The following is a 16,416-nucleotide window of genomic DNA, read 5'->3' on the forward strand; positions in this document are numbered from 1 at the left end:
AGAACTCCATCCTTGGAGGGTCCCCCGTGGGATCCCAGTTAGGATAGATTTATTTAGCTCTTTAACACTTCAACGAACACACACTGGAAACTGCCAGCCCTGAGTTTACACTGAGGCTTCAAGGGTGCTGCAGATTTAAATGTTTTCCTCCTACATACCCCTTAAGGAATATGCAGCACTTTCCGAGTTAGATCCAGACTGGTGTCAAGGAGCATAGCTGATATTTGTAAAGTCAGGCGCTGGCCCTTTGGCCCCTTGTGGTTTCTAGAGTCAACTGTTTGAGTAATGTCACTGAAGTTCTATTTGCACAGCAGCTGCAAAATGTGAAGTGTGCCTTTTCCCTCAGAGTCAACTTGTCAGGTACGGGGCTAGAAAGTGCAGACTGAGAAGAATAAACACACCTGGTAGTTAAAGACCTACAAACCAGGAACCGTTCTCCTTGAAAAGCTGAACAGGACTGCAGGTGTGACAAGGGACAGGGTTCCCAGCAGGTGCCACTTGAGGTGAGATATGTGTGTCTAAATGGCTCCCGGGGTTCCCCAGAGCATGCAATCCCAGATCCACCCTCCATCTTTTTTGAGGGGTCCCTTTAACATCCTAGATGACAAAATAGCACGCCTATTAAGTGTATACATGATGGTGTGAATGTGCCGCATTTGAAAATTTAAGGAGACAGAAAGATACATGGAATATAAGGGATTATGAATGAAATTGGTGTTCCACCACTCCACTTACAGAAGTCACCATGCTCTCTATTCCTTAGCCATCTGCAGGGGCTAAGCCTTCTAAACTTACACACGCCAGCCTACAGTGTGGATATATTCTTCACTCTCCACCAGTGCCCCAGATTTGCTCCCAGCTCCAAACTTTGCCTTGCAGGTTCACGCTTCTGTAACTTACAGAACATTTAAATGCTCTCTGCTTGGCACCCTGTAGAGCATCATCTAGAAACTGCCATCAGAATGAATGAGATGATCTATCTGTGAGGGAAAAGGGATGCCTCCATGACAAATACTATAGAGGGCATTTTCCATGTTCTAGCCTTTCTTCTTCTTCTTCTTCTTCTTCTTCTTCTTCTTCTTCTTCTTCTTTTTAATGTTTATTTATTTATATTGAGAGAGAGAGAGAGAGAGAGAGAGAGAGAGAGAGTGCAAACTCAAGTGCGGGAAGAGAAAAGAAGGAGGGGGAAGGAGAGAATCCCAAGCAGGCTCGGTGCTGTCAGCACAGAGCCTGATGTGGGGCAAGATCTCACAAACTGCAAGATCATGACCTGAGCTGAAATCAAGAGTCAGACTCTCAATTGACTGAGCCACCCAAGCGCCCCTCTTCTTCTTTTTTTTATTTAAAATTTTTTTCTAATGTTTTTATTTATTTTTGAGACAGAGAGAGACAGAGCATGAGCAGGGGAGGGGCAGAGAGAGAGGGAGACACAGAATCTGAAACAGGCTCCAGGTGCCAAGCTATCTGATGTGGGGCTCGAACTCACGGACTGTGAGATCATGAACTGAGCTGAAGTTGGACGCTAACTGACTGAGCCACGCAGGCACCCCCTTCTTCTTCTTCTTTTTTTTTTTAATGTTTATTTATTTTTGAGAGAGAGTGTGAGCAGGGGAGAGGCAGAGAAAGAGGTGGACAGAGGATCCAAAGCGGGCTCTGTGCTCATACTCACGAACCATGAGATCATGACCTGAGCCAAAGACAGTTGCTTAACTGACTGAGCCACCCAGGTGCCCCTATCCTTTCAATCCTCATAAAAGCCCAATAAGGTAGATGTGATTATTATTCCCATGTTCAGGTGAGGAAAAGGAGACCTGGAGAGGTTAAGGAACTTCCCAAAGTCTTCATTAGTCACCGGAAACCAGTAGACCTGTGATTGAAGTTCAGCTCTGTTTAAGCTATGTTCTGGTCTTTTTTTTTAATTAATTAATTTGTTTGTTTATTCTGAGAGAGAGTGTGTGTGAGCAGGGAAGGGGCAGAGAGAGAGAGAGAGAGAGAGAGAGAGAGAGAATCCAAAGCACCCAGGCACCTCAAGCTACGTTCTGGTCTTGATGCATGTATGGGATATTCTTTTTTTTTTAATTTTTTTTTAATGTTTATTTATTTTTGAGACAGAGAGAGAGAGCATGAACAGAGGAGGGTCAGAGAGAGAGGGAGACACAGAATCCAAAGCAGGCTCCAGGCTCTGGGCTGTCAGCACAGAGCCCGACGCAGGGCTCGAGCTCACGGACCGTGAGATCATGACCTGAGCTGAAGTTGGACGCCCAACCGACTGAGCCACCCAGAACATCCCCTGGGATATTCTACGTTTCATAAAACTTACCATGAAAATTTTTAACAAACAGACATAGACATGATAGCACAATGGATCCCTGAATATTCCGTGCTTAAGATTAAACAACTGTCGAGACCTTGCCACACCTGCTTCATCCTTGTAAGACAATTCTCTTTGGCTCCATTTCCTGTCAGTTCCATCTCACCCAGGATCACTCATTCACTCACATGCTGGGTTTCAACCAGACCAAACAACTGGTTGTTCCCTGAATCCTGTCCCCTGCACCTGGACCTTTGCACATGCTGATCCCCTTGACTCAATGGCTTCCAACCCTGGCACACTGCTATCCACAAGAACTGCCACTGACCAGCTGAATCAGAAACTGCTGACACCAGTCGCCCTTGCCTCCAACTCCATTTGGGCCAGTCTTCCGCAGTCTTCCAGGTTCCCTCACTTCTAGTATCATCCTTTCCTCCACAGAGCTCTCACTGATGTCCCAAGTCTGGCTAAGGGTGCTCCCTCCCCCAGCACCTTGTATATATATCTGTTGTAACTCTGCCCCAGTGGAGTTCTTCAACAGACTGTGACTTCTTCTAGGGCCAACACCATGGTTTTGAGCTCTGTATCCCCAGAGACTAGCATATGGTAACTAGTGATCAGTAAATGTTTGAGTGAGGAAGGGAGGAAGAGGAAGAAAGCAGACGGAGAGAGAGGAATGAACATGATGCCATCTGTGTTCCTAGCCCTGCAGGTCTCTGAATATGAGGAGCCCCCAGCACCACTTCTGTGAGCATCTGGCCTAACAAGAGCTGCCACCAGGGTACAGATGCTGTGTGGGTCTTACAACAGCCAGAGGGTGGGCAGAGAATAAGAAAATGTGAGACTAGCACTTGTGGCCACGCACCCGGAGCAGTGGATCCCAGGCTACTGAGAGCTGTTTTTTTTTCCTTTCTCTCTCTCTCTTTTTTTAAAAGAATTTTAAAAAGTTTATTTATTTATTTTGAGAGAGAGAGAGAAAGTGCAAGTGAGGAAGGGGCAGAGAGAGAGGCAGAGCAAGAGAATCCCAAGCGGGCTCTGCACCACCAGTGCAGAGCCCAATGCAGGGCTTGAACTCATGAATCGTGAGATCATGATCTGAGCCAAATTCACCGACTGAGCCACCCAGGTGCCCCAGAGCTATTCTTTTCTAGCTGTCTCCAATGTTTGCCTCTAGAAAACAGTGTCCGTTTAACTCATTTTCTAATTATCTTCAAACATCCAAAGGATCACCTAAGAAATGTGTACCTGCCTGTTGTATAAAATAACAGACTTGAATGTGTTACCTCCTGAGAAAATAAGAAGCATATTTTTCAAGTCACATGGTCATGATGGTCCAGTGACACAGACATCGTCGCCCCCACCACCTAGCTGGGGAAGCAGATGCTTAGAGCGAAAGAGGCACCTTTCCCAAGATTATACAAGTAATAAGGTGAGGCTTCAGCCAGGTGTATCTGAATCAAAGGTTTTTCTTTCAACCCCTGTCTTCTTGAGAGCCTGCTTCTGTGTGTTGTCCTTCTTGGGGCACCACACCATGCAGCACGGACCCACCCGTGCGGCAGGGCCAGGCCCCAAATGCCTCCCCTAAGCTGGCCCTTCCTGGCTGTTAAGTCAGTGGGGCTAGACCGTTATGCTTCGGCACTCTTACCCATTTAAAGGAAGTTGTTCTTGGCTTTCCCTCCCAATTGCCAATTAGCTTCACGGGAGGCCACATTTTGGTGGCCGCGACTAGATGAATTCCTGAAAAGCTATGAATATAAGTGCCAGCTATATTCCACAGGAAATCCTCACTTCCTAACACAAGCTTATATACTGTATACCTTCCTAGTGACTCACAATTCAGGTCACTTACTGGCTGTGTGACTTTATGCAAGTTACTTACCCTCTCTGCCTCAGTTCCCTTCTCTGTAAAATGAGAACCATTAAGGTCCTTGGTGAGGACTTTAAGGATTTGGTGAGGACTGAGTGAGATAAAGGCCTAGCACATAGTAAGTGTTCAATAAATGGTAGCTGTCATAACCATTAATATTGCCATTGTCATAGCATTTCATCCATATATGCTTGTTTTGTTTTGTTTTTATTTCTTGGGCCCATGAGAAGCATTCTCAGTATGTAAAAGCTCTAGAAGAACATTATTTGTTATTGTAAATCTCCTATGTTAACATTAGTTTATGTAAATTCTGCACCTGAAATTCCAGGAACCTGGCCTGCCCACATGCTGATAGAAGCTAGAGAGGAGCTGTCTTTGTGCCTTGCGGGGTCTGCTGGAATTCACCCCATCTTCCCTCTCACCAGGCCTCTTCTTTGTTCTTCCTCATTTTGCCGTCTTGCCATGTGGGGGTGCTTGTCCAGTGGGAATGGAGAACACTCCACTGTGAAGGAGGCCAGGGTTTATGTGGCTTGAGGCAGCCCTGTCCTCTTCCTGCTGAGCCTCCACTCCCCTGGGCTGGCAGTCAGAAGTTCTGTCCCTTCACAAACCACCCACAGGACAACTCATCCCCCTTTCCTGGGCTCTCAGTTCACTGAAGGAGACCATGGTTTCACTTAGAAACCACTTGGTAGGGGCACCGGGGGGGGGGCTCAGCCGGTCCAGTGAAGGGTCAGACTTCAGCTCAGGTCATGATCTCACTGTTTGTGAGTTCCAGCCTCTCATCAGGCTCTCTGCTGTCAGTGCAGAGCCTACTTCGCATCCTTTGTTTCCCTCTCTCTGCCCCTTCCCCACTTGCTCTCTCTCTCAAAATAAAGAAATATTAAAAAAAAGAAGAAGAAAGAAAAAAGAAAGAAAAAGATATCACCTGGTATTTTCATATACTGAGCTGAAACATTCAGGTTGCTTTGAGTCAAATTCACTTAAAAAACAGCCTCTGCATCTGACTTCATTCCTCCAGGAGCCCCAAAACATGTCTTTAATGCAGTGTATCTAAATAATAAATACAAATTCTGGGGATGCAGAGAGGCGGGAAGATTTATAAAGCACTAGATGTCTGAAAGTCCCATGATTCACCTTTATTTTCTCTAAAAGTTAAACCCCACTTCTTCAGTTTTTCAGGCTCTTGTCTGTATCAAACACTGATGGTGAGATCACTGATTTCACAGCGTGAGGTTCAACAGAAAGGACAGGACAAAATTCCCCGATCAGAGCTTCCATAGGTGATTTTCCATTCAGCAGCAGGCAGTTGTTCCCAAAGCAATTCCCAAGGCTCCAGCTGTTCCAGCCCCTCCCCGTCATGGGCCGAAACACAGCACACCCCCTCCCTGGCCTCCTGAGCCCCCCTGAGCCATGAAGGGGGTCTTAGCACTAAAAGGGGCATCTGGGCTGATGAAACCCGGCACAAAGACTGGAGTCCAAGCAGTTTTCCACGCTCACCCATTTGCTTCCAAGCCAGAAACCAGAAAGAACCCCCAGATGGGCTGGCTAAGCCCATTTCAGGTTCCCCCCCCCCTCACATGGCGTCTTCTGGCTCCACTGACTTCTCTCTTGGGTTGTCAAGGACAAATGCTCTAATTGCCTGGGGCTATTCCTTCATTCCTGAGCCCCGCTGCAGACGGCCATAGTACCCTTTGAATACTTTTATGGGCAGTAAAACTTTACAGCCTGCCAGCTCTCAACTGTTCCCACATTTCTGAATAGAACTATTTATGACATACAAGACTACTATGGTTTGCCCTTTGAGAATACCAGCAGATATTAGACCCCTTCAAACAGGGTCGACGGAGTTACATGGGCTAACAGCTGGCTTACAGAAACCCCACAGTGGCAGGGCCAGGCTCCTAACTGAACTCTTCAGTTAGGAAATAAAACAGCCTCTGAGTCTCACAACATCGCTGAAGCGGCCGTGGGCTTTGCCTCTTCATGTTGCTTTGCTGTCAAACCCATTTGCGTCTCTTCCCCACCTTTTGGCTTCTCTGCGCACTTCTTGCCTGGGTTGACCAGGATCACTATGAGCTTTGTCAGCAAATCTCGGAGAAATGATCTTCTCCTTCCGTTGTTAGCAGGCCAAAAATGAACACCAAGAGAAAGCTAGCAACTCAGTCACAACTTGTTTCTCTCAAACAGTGCCCAGGATTAATAAGCAGCAAGCCCAGAAAAAGCAGCATCATACACTCAGAATCATCCTTACCCGTGTTCCATAACGGCTACTCCTGTGCATCAGAGACTGGCCCCAGCCTCCTCGGATGTGGGGACTCAGCTCTCTGCAGCCCACAGACAATTGGGCCCATTATAGTCATCAGGCTGCTGAGTTAAAGGGTGGCCCTTACAAAAATATAAACAGCTTGTCAGCACAAGCCAAAGGGGCGGGGCTGCAGTATCAGGGGACAATGGGAGCCAATGGTCAGCCTCTCTGGGCTCTGTTAGCTTAAGATATTATGTTTCATTCTGAAGTCGGGGAAACTGAGAATCTGAGAGAGAGTCAAATAGAAAGGGCCAAGTCCTCATCTTTATAGCCCAGCAGCAGGAAAGGAGTCCGAGTTGAAAAGTTTAATTACTGCCTGCAGACCAATTTCAAGGAAGAGTCTGTATGCCTCACACGTAATAATACACATTTTAAAAGTCACAAACATTGTGTTGTATTAGCCGTCTTCCTTCTTCTGGTGTTAATAAATGTACTGTTTATTGAGGTGGATAGGAGTTTTCGAACCAAAGAACAAAGTCCCAGGAAGGTGAATTTACGATATACTTATTTTGTTGAATCAAGTGTCGGATAAGAAGCATTCGTTACCTCTACAGAGAAAATGTTGGATTTGAGTGGTAGGTCTTCAAGAATCCAGAGAAATAGGCTCATTTTAATCCCCAAATATAAACGGCTCACAGTCATTTCTTAAGTGCTCACTTAATCATATGCAAACAAAGCAGAAGTTAGTTCAGTGTATTTGGAAGAAGAAGGCAGGATAGCTACGGCTTTTTTCTCTCTCTGGATCTTAACTAAATTCTGCTTTTTTTTTTTTTAATTTTTATTTTTGAGAGAGAGAAAGACAGCATGAATGGGGAAGGGGCAGAGAGAGAGAGAGGGACACATATAATCTGAAGCAGGCTCCAGGCTCTGAGCTCTCAGCACAGAGCCCGACTCAGGGTTCGAACCCATAAACTGTGAGATCTTGACCTGAGCTGAAGTCAGATGCTTAACTGACTGAGCCACCTAGGCGCCCCTCTAAATTCTGCTCTTAAAGCAATACTATGCCTGCTGAACCTTTCAATACCCTACGATAATAACCAAGAACAAGAAAATAAACTGTGGCTTTTTTTCTTCATATGATTTCTAAATAATACACTGAGGTAAAAATAAAGTTAAGAGCTATTTGCTTGATTTGTGGCATTACATAAATTATAGCCATACAAACTTTGGGAAAAGTACAGTCATTACCATTTGGAACGGTCTCATTATTTATATAGGGAAGCATAGTAGCTATCAAAATGAAGTAGCAAAGAAACAGAAAAATGTTGAAATATACTTATTTTCCACAAACTCTGTATTAAGCCCTTCTGATTTCAACCATAAAAATAATAATCAAAAGGCACTGTCCTTTCTAATCTATGTTAGTTTAAAAATATTTATGATTCTGCCACTGATACTGAATTAGTATTAAAGTAAGAGTCCTCTCATGGTTCTTCCAAATAGTGTACGAAGCTGCTTCTGATTCTTCTCTCTTTTTTTTTTTTTAACGTTTTATTTATTTTTGAGACAGAGAGAGACAGAGCATGAACAGGGGAGGCGCAGAGAGAGAGGGAGACACAGAATCAGAAACAGCCTCCAGGCTCTGAGCCATCAGCCCAGAGCCCGACATGGGGCTCGAACTCACAGACTGCGAGATCGTGACCTGAGCTGAAGTCGGCCGCTTAACTGACTGAGCCACCCAGGCGTCCCTGATTCTTCTCTTCTAATGATTCCAAAGGAGCTGTTGGATCTGTACTCACATGGCTCTTGACTTTAAAGTACAGGTTACCTTCTGGAAAAGGTCTTGTTTTCCTCTAAAGCATTAAGATCCTGTCATAAAAAACAAAAACAAAAACAAAAACAAACAAAAAAAACCCCTCTAGGCTCTGTTCACTAAAAGCATGAACAGCAAAAGAAAAAATAGATAAGCTGGACTTCATTGAAATTAAAAACTTTTTTTATATCAAAAGACATTATCAAGAAAGTGAAAAGGCAACCTATCGAGTAGGAAGACATATCTGCAAATCATACATCTGAGAAGGGTCTAGTATCGAGAATATATAAAGAACTCTTATGACTCAACAACAAAAAGATAAAAAAAACTTTTTAAATAGACAAAGGTCTTGAATAGACATTTCTCTAAAAATGATATACAAACGGCCAACAAGCATGTGAAAAGATAGATATTCAGTATCATTAGTCATTAGGGAAATGCAAGTCAAAACACAACCACTGGGATAGGTATTAAAAAAAAGGAAAAAGAGGGGCGCCTGGGTGGCGCAGTCGGTTAAGCGTCCGACTTCAGCCAGGTCACGACCTCGCGGTCCGTGAGTTCGAGCCCCGCGTCGGGCTCTGGGTGGATGGCTCAGAGCCTGGAGCCTGTTTCCGATTCTGTGTCTCCCTCTTTCTCTGCCCCTCCCCCATTCATGCTCTGTCTCTCTCTCAGTCCCAAAAATAAAATAAAACGTTGAAAAAAATAAAATTAAAAAAGGAAAAAGAAAAAGTGTTAAAAAGGATGAGGCAAAAGTAGAACTCCCATATATTGCTAGTGGGGATGTAAAATGGTTCAGCTGATATGGAGAGCACCACAGGTGTTCAAAAGGTCAACTGTAGGATTACCATACGACCCAGCAATTCCACTCCTGGGAATATACCCAAAAGGACCCAAAACAGGGTTGAAAAAAAAAGATTGAAAAGGATTAACATTACTCAAACAATGACACGTCCGCTCATGTTTATAGCGGCATTATTTACAATAGCCAAAAGGCGGAAACAACCTAAATGTTTATCAACAGGTTAACAGATAAACAAACCTTGGTACACACTTGCAGTGGAATAATACTCAGCCAGAGAAAGGAGCACAGCACCGATATCTACTACAACACAGATGAACTGCAAGAAATTTTTGCTGAGTGAAAAAAACCAGATGTATAAGGTCGCATATTATATGATTCCATTTATATGAAAAATCCAGAATAGATAAATCCTTAAAGCCAAAAGGCAGATCGGTGGTTGCTGGGGATTGATGGAGGGGCGGGGGCAGCAGTGGGAATAGGGAGAAACTGCTTAATAGATGCAGGCTTTATTCTGGAACTAAATGGAGGTAGTGTTTGTATAACATTGTGAATGTACTATGTACAACTGAATTGTTCACTTTAAAATGGTTAATTTTGTCGTTTTTCATTTTTTAAGCTTCTGGGTTCAACAGGATCCTTCCTTATAAAGGCATCCCATAAGTTTACTAAAGGTTTTTTTTTTTTTAAGATTTATTCAATCCATTCATTCATTCATTTAATATTTATGCATTGTTCAGGATCTGTGAAGCCCCAGATACTGTGGGGCAGCTGGGTGCCAGGAGACCCACTTGCACCTTCTCTATCGAAGGTGTGAAAGAGCAGGACCATCTGATGGGGAAGGACAGTGGTAAGCAGAGTGAGCAAATTCATGTTTGGTGAATGGCCGCTGCATGCCAGCTCATCTCTCGCTTGATCCCATTTACTATTCAAAACCACCTGGAGGGGTCGTGGTAGGAATTATTATTCCTATTTTATTGTTACAGAAACAGAAGCAGAGAGTTTAATTAACTTTCCAAAGTCACCCAGCCTGTAAGCAATGAAGCCAGGTCCTTTCTCTTCCACCATGAGCAGAGATGTGTGGAGGACTGAATCTGTTGGGAAAAAGATGCTTTCCAATGCAAATGAATGAATGAATGAATGACTAAAACTTATTAAAAAGCACTTTTTTAGTTTATTTTTATTTATTTTGAGAGACAGAAAGTATGAATAGAGGAGGGGCAGAGAGAGAGAGGGAGAGAGAGAATCCCAAACAGGCTCCACACTGTCAGCACAGAGCCCAGCACGGGGCTTGAACTCACAAACGGGGAGATCATGACCTCCCAGTGCCGAAATCAAGAGTCAGACGCTTAACTGACTGAGCCACCCAGGCGCCCCTATTAAGAAGCATTTTTGATGTCAAAAAGAGCGGTTAGGCTCTTTTTCTAGTGAGATAAAGACACAAACCAGAGGAAAAAAACAAAACCAGTTGTTAGACTTAACTCAGAAAGTTTCATTTTCAGAAAACAACCATGGAACTTTAGAGATTTTTCTAAGTAACCTGACCAGACACCCTTCATTTTTCAGAAGAGAAATCTGATGCCCTGCAAAATTAAATGACATTCCCAGAGTTATGTGGCAAAATAGTAGCAAAACCAGGGCCAGGATTCAGGTGTCTGAACTCCTAATCCAGGGTTCTTTCTACTATGCCATACACAAAACTTAAGAAACCGATCCCATCATAAATATGGAGAACAAACTGAGGGTTGCTGGAGGGGTTGTGGGAGGGGGGATGAGCTAAATGGGTAAGGGACATTAAGGAATCTACTCTTGAAATCATTGTTTCACTATATGCTAACTAATTTGGATGTAAATTTTAAAAATAAGAAATAAAATTAAAAAGGGGCGCCTGGGTGGCGCAGTCGGTTAAGCGTCCGACTTCAGCCAGGTCACGATCTCGCGGTCCGTGAGTTCGAGCCCCCGCGTCGGGCTCTGGGCTGATGGCTCAGAGCCTGGAGCCTGTTTCCGATTCTGTGTCTCCCTCTCTCTCTGCCCCTCCCCTGTTCATGCTCTGTCTCTCTCTGTCCCAAAAATAAATAAACGTTGAAAAAAAAATTAAAAAAAAATAATAAAATTTAAAAAAAATTTTTAATTAAAAAAAAGAAACCGATCCCAGATTAATCTTCTGAGTAGATCTCAAATTCTCTACCTCTCCTCAGTATCAGTAGACAAAATTCCTATTCTCTATAAACTCTGAGTGTGATGACCTGCAGAATATGTTTGACATTCTTAGTGAGTTTACTATTTCTTTCATCATAAATTTTGTTAAAATCCAATAAGGAGGAGAGAGATTCACAAGTTGTAATTGGGGAAGGACTATATTTAAACTCAGTTCATTTACACATAGGTAAATCTCTTGGAAAGTTGGAACAGGAAATGAACTGAGAACAGGAGGATGAGGAGGCTTTGAAAACATAAAAGACTTTTCCAGGAATCATCAAGAAAATGCATCAAGACATAGGACTGAAACTCTGACTAAGCTGTTCCACACATCTCTGACCATCACATTCTCTGGCATTGGTCTATTGCTATTATTAAAAATAATACCCAAAATAATTACAGAGGGAGATGGACATTCTTTTAAAAGTTGGGGGAGATGACATCACTACTTTCTAAATTTCAAACCATTAGATTATGCAATTCAGAAAATTGCTACATGCCCTTTGAGAATGCCCACCATCCAATTAAAATGTTGCCCTTGATCTGCCACAGCTACCTCTTAGTCACCCACCTCTTGGCAACCTGAAGCTTCAATTTCCCATAAGCAGAGCTCACCCACCCTTCAAAAGAGCTGCAGCCCCAATTAACTGACCTACTTCAACATCCCACAGTGCACTCATTATCAAGCCCCTGATTTGCCAACATAGAAAACACTATACTGAAGGAAAAATATTTAATTGTCTGCTGATACTTTTTAAGAAGCGATATCCACATAATACTAGATTCTCATGCTAAGAGGTCATGTAATAATATGGTTAATGGAATTGGGTGAAATCACAACAGAAGCTGCTTGGATAGTAGATAGATGAATGGTCAGACCCCTGAAGGCTTCTCAGATGATTCTAGAAATAACTAACTTCAAGACCTAAATTACATATTTTAAACATCCTTTACTTTCTTTTTTAAGGAAATGAAAGGGATGCCTGGGCAATATAGCTTCATAAAGACAGGAAACCGAAAATTTAGCCATCAATGACACTGAAGGACTTTGTAGATAGAAAGAATGAAAAGTACAATCTTTCTTGACTTTGACAAGGTTTTTGATTTTGCTCTGCTTAGCTGTTCCTCAATGCATTAAAAATTGTGGATAAAAATCACTTACTCTTAGGTCTGCCCACAACCTGTTAAAGAAATGAAAAGTTCTAAACACATCCCATTAAACTTCCATTATCTTCAAATGCATTCATTCTTTGTAGATGAGGAAATTTATAAATAATTATATGGATGCTCCATGTTTGTTATTCTATATGATTTCTTTGCACCTCCCTGAGAAAAGCAGTGATGGTAAGGCTTAAAGTCAACTGTCATAAGAATTTGAGCCGTGAAGTAGACTCTGCTAACCAAACATCAGCATAAATGTTCTTCCCTTTTTCTGACTATGTCTATGGATTTTTACAAGCCTCCTATAGTCTTTTGCTCTGCCCCTATATGACGGATGGCCCACATTTGCAAAATGATGCCCAAAGTTAGGCTGTAAGAGCAATAAACTGACTTATATAGTGGCCCAAGCAATGGTGTTGGGCTCATTTGCCCATCACCCAGCTTGTGGAGCTAAGCCATGACAGGCTTCAACACCACAAGTTTTCAATTAGTTGGTGAAGACCGTGAAGGGATTTGCTGAAAACCTAGTTCAGAATTGATCCCAGGACTCCTGTTTCCCCTTCCTGCATGAGGAAACCAGAGTCTCTGGCCCTGGAGGTTTCTTGGGGCTTGCGGTAGATTGAATTGTGGCCCCCAGAACAGATGTCCACCTAGAACCTCAAAACATGACCTTATTTGGAATAAAGGTCTTTGCAGATGTAATTAAGGTAAGGGTCTTAAAATGAGATCATCCTGGATTAGGACCCTTTCTCTTAATTTGCTTGTCTAGAATTTTATGTAAGTGGAATCATACAGAATATACTTTTTATTTGGCTTCTGTCTTAGTCTGTTCATGATGTTATAACAAAATATCATACTGAGTAACATATAAACAACAGAAATTTCTTTCTTACAGTTCTGGAGGCTGGAAGTCCAAGATCAGTGGGCTAGCATAAGTGAGGGCACTCTTCCAGGTTGTAGACTTCTCAATGGGTCCTTACATGGAAGGGCCAAGGGAGCTCTCTTGGGTCTCTTTTATAAGAGCACAATCTCACTCATAAGGGCTCTACCCTCATGACCTAATCACCTACAAAGGCCCCACCTCCTAATACCATCACTTTGGGCATCAGGATTTGAACATATATATGGGGGGAGGGGTGTGGTACACAAACATTCAGACCATAGCAGCTTCTTTTATTCCATATTTTTAACGTTTATTTATTTTTGAGACAGAGAGAGACAGAGCATGAACGGGGGAGGGTCAGAGAGAGGGAGACACAGAATCCGAAACAGGCTCCAGGCTCTGAGCTGTCAGCACAGAGCCCGACGCGGGGCTCGAACTCACAGACCGCGAGATCATGACCTGAGCCGAAGTCGGCCGCTTAACCGACTGAGCCACCCAGGCGCCCCTATTCCATATTTTTAAAAGATTCATCCATGTTTTGGGGCATATCACTAGTTCATTCTTTTTTATTGCTGAGCCGTGTTTCATTACATGGACATACCACAATTTGTTCATCCACTTACTTCTTAAAGGAGTTTTAATCAATAAATTGTTTTGATATTCCAAGATTAGGGGAGAGGTGAGAGAACATGAATGATAACTTCTCAGAATCTAGATTTTCCTCTTTCTTTCCTCCTTTATGGCCTCCCCACCTCACCTCCAAAGTCCTCTCCTAGGCTTAGGCCCATACCCATCCTTCTTTTCCCAGCCCTCATTTGCTGGAACCCATTGGCCCAATGTTGGCCCTCTGCTCCTGAATCCCAAGCTGGAATGAAGAATCCCTTTGGGGCACTAGTTGAAGCCTAAGTCAGTTCCTTCAGGCTTCTTGTCAGCCTCTCCCAGCGCCTGCACTTCTCCTGGGTCCCCCACATCTCTGATCTCACTTCCATGTCCCTCATTTTCCTTTGTCTCTTTGGAGTCTCTGCCTTCCACTCTCCTATACTTGGAGGTGACCCATTGTGTCTTCTCCACTGTCCGTGCTCCATTCACCTTGCCCAGAAATCACTGTATGGTTGGCCCCAGCCCAAATCTGTTCAATCCTGGGCTTCTGCCAAATATATTCCAGTTATTTAATTAAGGGAGGCAGCATGGTAGTGTTTGAGAGCACAGACTTTGGAACAGGCTGGCACATACCAGCTGTGATTTAGCACTGTCCCTCTATTTCTTCATCCACAGTTGAGGGCAACAGTCCTGCTTCATAGGACTGTCATGAGGATTAAATTAAATATCATAATAAGCATTATATACATGTTCCATAAAATACATACACATACACGTTCAAGTACTCTTTCTCACCACAAAGAATTCTACTCGTACTCATAGATTTATTCATTTGAACATTATTTATTGAGGATTTCTCTGTGCCAGGAACTCTTCTCAAAATGGGGGAATAAAGCAGTGAACGTAACATACACAAATTATATTCTACTAGGGCAGACAGGTAATACAGAAATTAACAATTCCAAGTACAGACCATGTCTGTTAAGTGCCATGGGGAAATATAGAGTAGTTTAAAAGCAGGATTGGGGGGCGCCTGGGTGGCTCAGTAGGTTAAGCGGCCGACTGCAGCTCAGGTCACGATCTCGCGATCCGTGAGTTCGAGCCCCGTGTTGGGCTCTGTGCTGACAGCTCGGAGCCTGGAGCCTGCTTCCGATTCTGTGTCTCTCTCTCTCTCTGACCCTCCCCCGTTCATGCTCTGTCTCTCTCTGTCTGAAAAATAAATAAACTTAAAAAAAAATAAATAAAAGCAGGATTGGGAATTTCCATGAATGGGTCTAAGTGGGCTGAGCTGAGTTAAAGAGTTGCAGTCAGGGTGATCAGGAAAGCCCTTGCTGAAGGCACCCTCTGAGAACAGACCTGAATACTCTCAGGGAATGTGCCATAGGCCCATCTGGGGAAAGAACAAGTTTCTTCCTTGGGGGTAGAAACAATGAGTGCAAAGGCCCAGAGGCCCCTGCCGCCTGCTGCTCAGTGGCTATTGTAGATTGGCTGACTGTGGATGGCCATACTATGTTGAACTTCCACTTAATTTCGCTAATGCTATTTTCGGTTAGAATCCCTTGACCTTGATGTATGTTTTGTTGTTGGTTTTTTTTTCCACTCAAAATGTCTAGAGATGGATACTCTGGCTGTGAATTTATAGCCTTAACACTTTTTAAAATACATATACAATGCTGGTTATAGTGGAATCCAAATGAAATGAGTTGGCCTCGTCCTACTTTGTTTAGACAGTCATCATGATGCTGGGATACTTGGGGAGAAGCAGGCACTAAGCATCACCTTCGTTGCCCTCAGGGCTTCACTGAGAGACTGGCCACTTAGATCCAAGCTTAGCTTTCAAAAGGGGATTTGCAGAATGCTGAGAGGCTTAGCAGAGAGCAATCAAGATAGTAAAAGAATGGGAAAATACACCCAGAGGAGATATTTTAGGAACTGAGCAAGCAATTATTTACTTTGAAGAAGAGATGCTTATAGGTTCCTTTCCTCTGAGAACAAACTGGAAGAAAATAGGCTTAACTTGTAGCATGATGACTTTACAGATGTTTGTAAAAAAACAAAACCAGGGGCACCTGGGTGGCTCAGTTGGTTAAGCATCCAACTCTTGATTTCAGCTCAGGTCATGATCTCATGGTTCATGAGTTCGAGCCCAACATTGGGCTCTGCACTGACAGAGTAGAGCCTCTTGGGATCCTCTCTCTCCCTCTCTTTCTGCCCCTCCCCTGTTCACACTCTCTCAAAATAAATAAATAAACTTAAAAAAACAAAACAAAACCAGAGCTTCCTTATAGGAAGCCCTGTTAAAGAGTGGAGATTGTTTGACTCCTAGACCCTGAAATTATTGAAAGGAAGAGGAATATGAAAGAAAAATTCCCCACCTGTAATTTTTAACCTTGTTGTCCCTTTGACTTGTTTCTAAAACTATGTCATCATCAAGCAAACCAGTTGTTAAAAAAAATAAAAACTGGGGCACCTGGGTGGCTCAGTCATTTGAGCGTCCCACTCATGATTTCGGATCAGGTTATGATTCCAAGGTCATGG

General features: G+C 43.3%; 1 protein-coding gene across 4 annotated transcripts in view; it reads right to left on the bottom strand.

The window, feature by feature from the left end:
- Positions 1-6,547, bottom strand: part of TRIM2 (tripartite motif containing 2) — a 122,122-nt gene extending 115,575 nt beyond the window's left edge. For 2 of the 4 annotated variants that reach the window (XM_043567191.1, XM_043567175.1), the window contains exon 1: positions 6,430-6,547. In XM_043567191.1, the coding sequence (XP_043423126.1) occupies positions 6,430-6,459 (30 nt within the window). In that variant the 5' untranslated portion in view covers positions 6,460-6,547. The remainder of the gene's footprint in view (positions 1-6,429) is intronic. The other 2 variants (XM_043567183.1, XM_043567263.1) reach the window with 2 other exon arrangements.
- Positions 6,548-16,416: the final 9,869 nt, after the last annotated feature.

Source organism: Prionailurus bengalensis, chromosome B1 (genome assembly GCF_016509475.1).
Source record: "Prionailurus bengalensis isolate Pbe53 chromosome B1, Fcat_Pben_1.1_paternal_pri, whole genome shotgun sequence".
Taxonomy (NCBI): domain Eukaryota; kingdom Metazoa; phylum Chordata; class Mammalia; order Carnivora; family Felidae; genus Prionailurus; species Prionailurus bengalensis.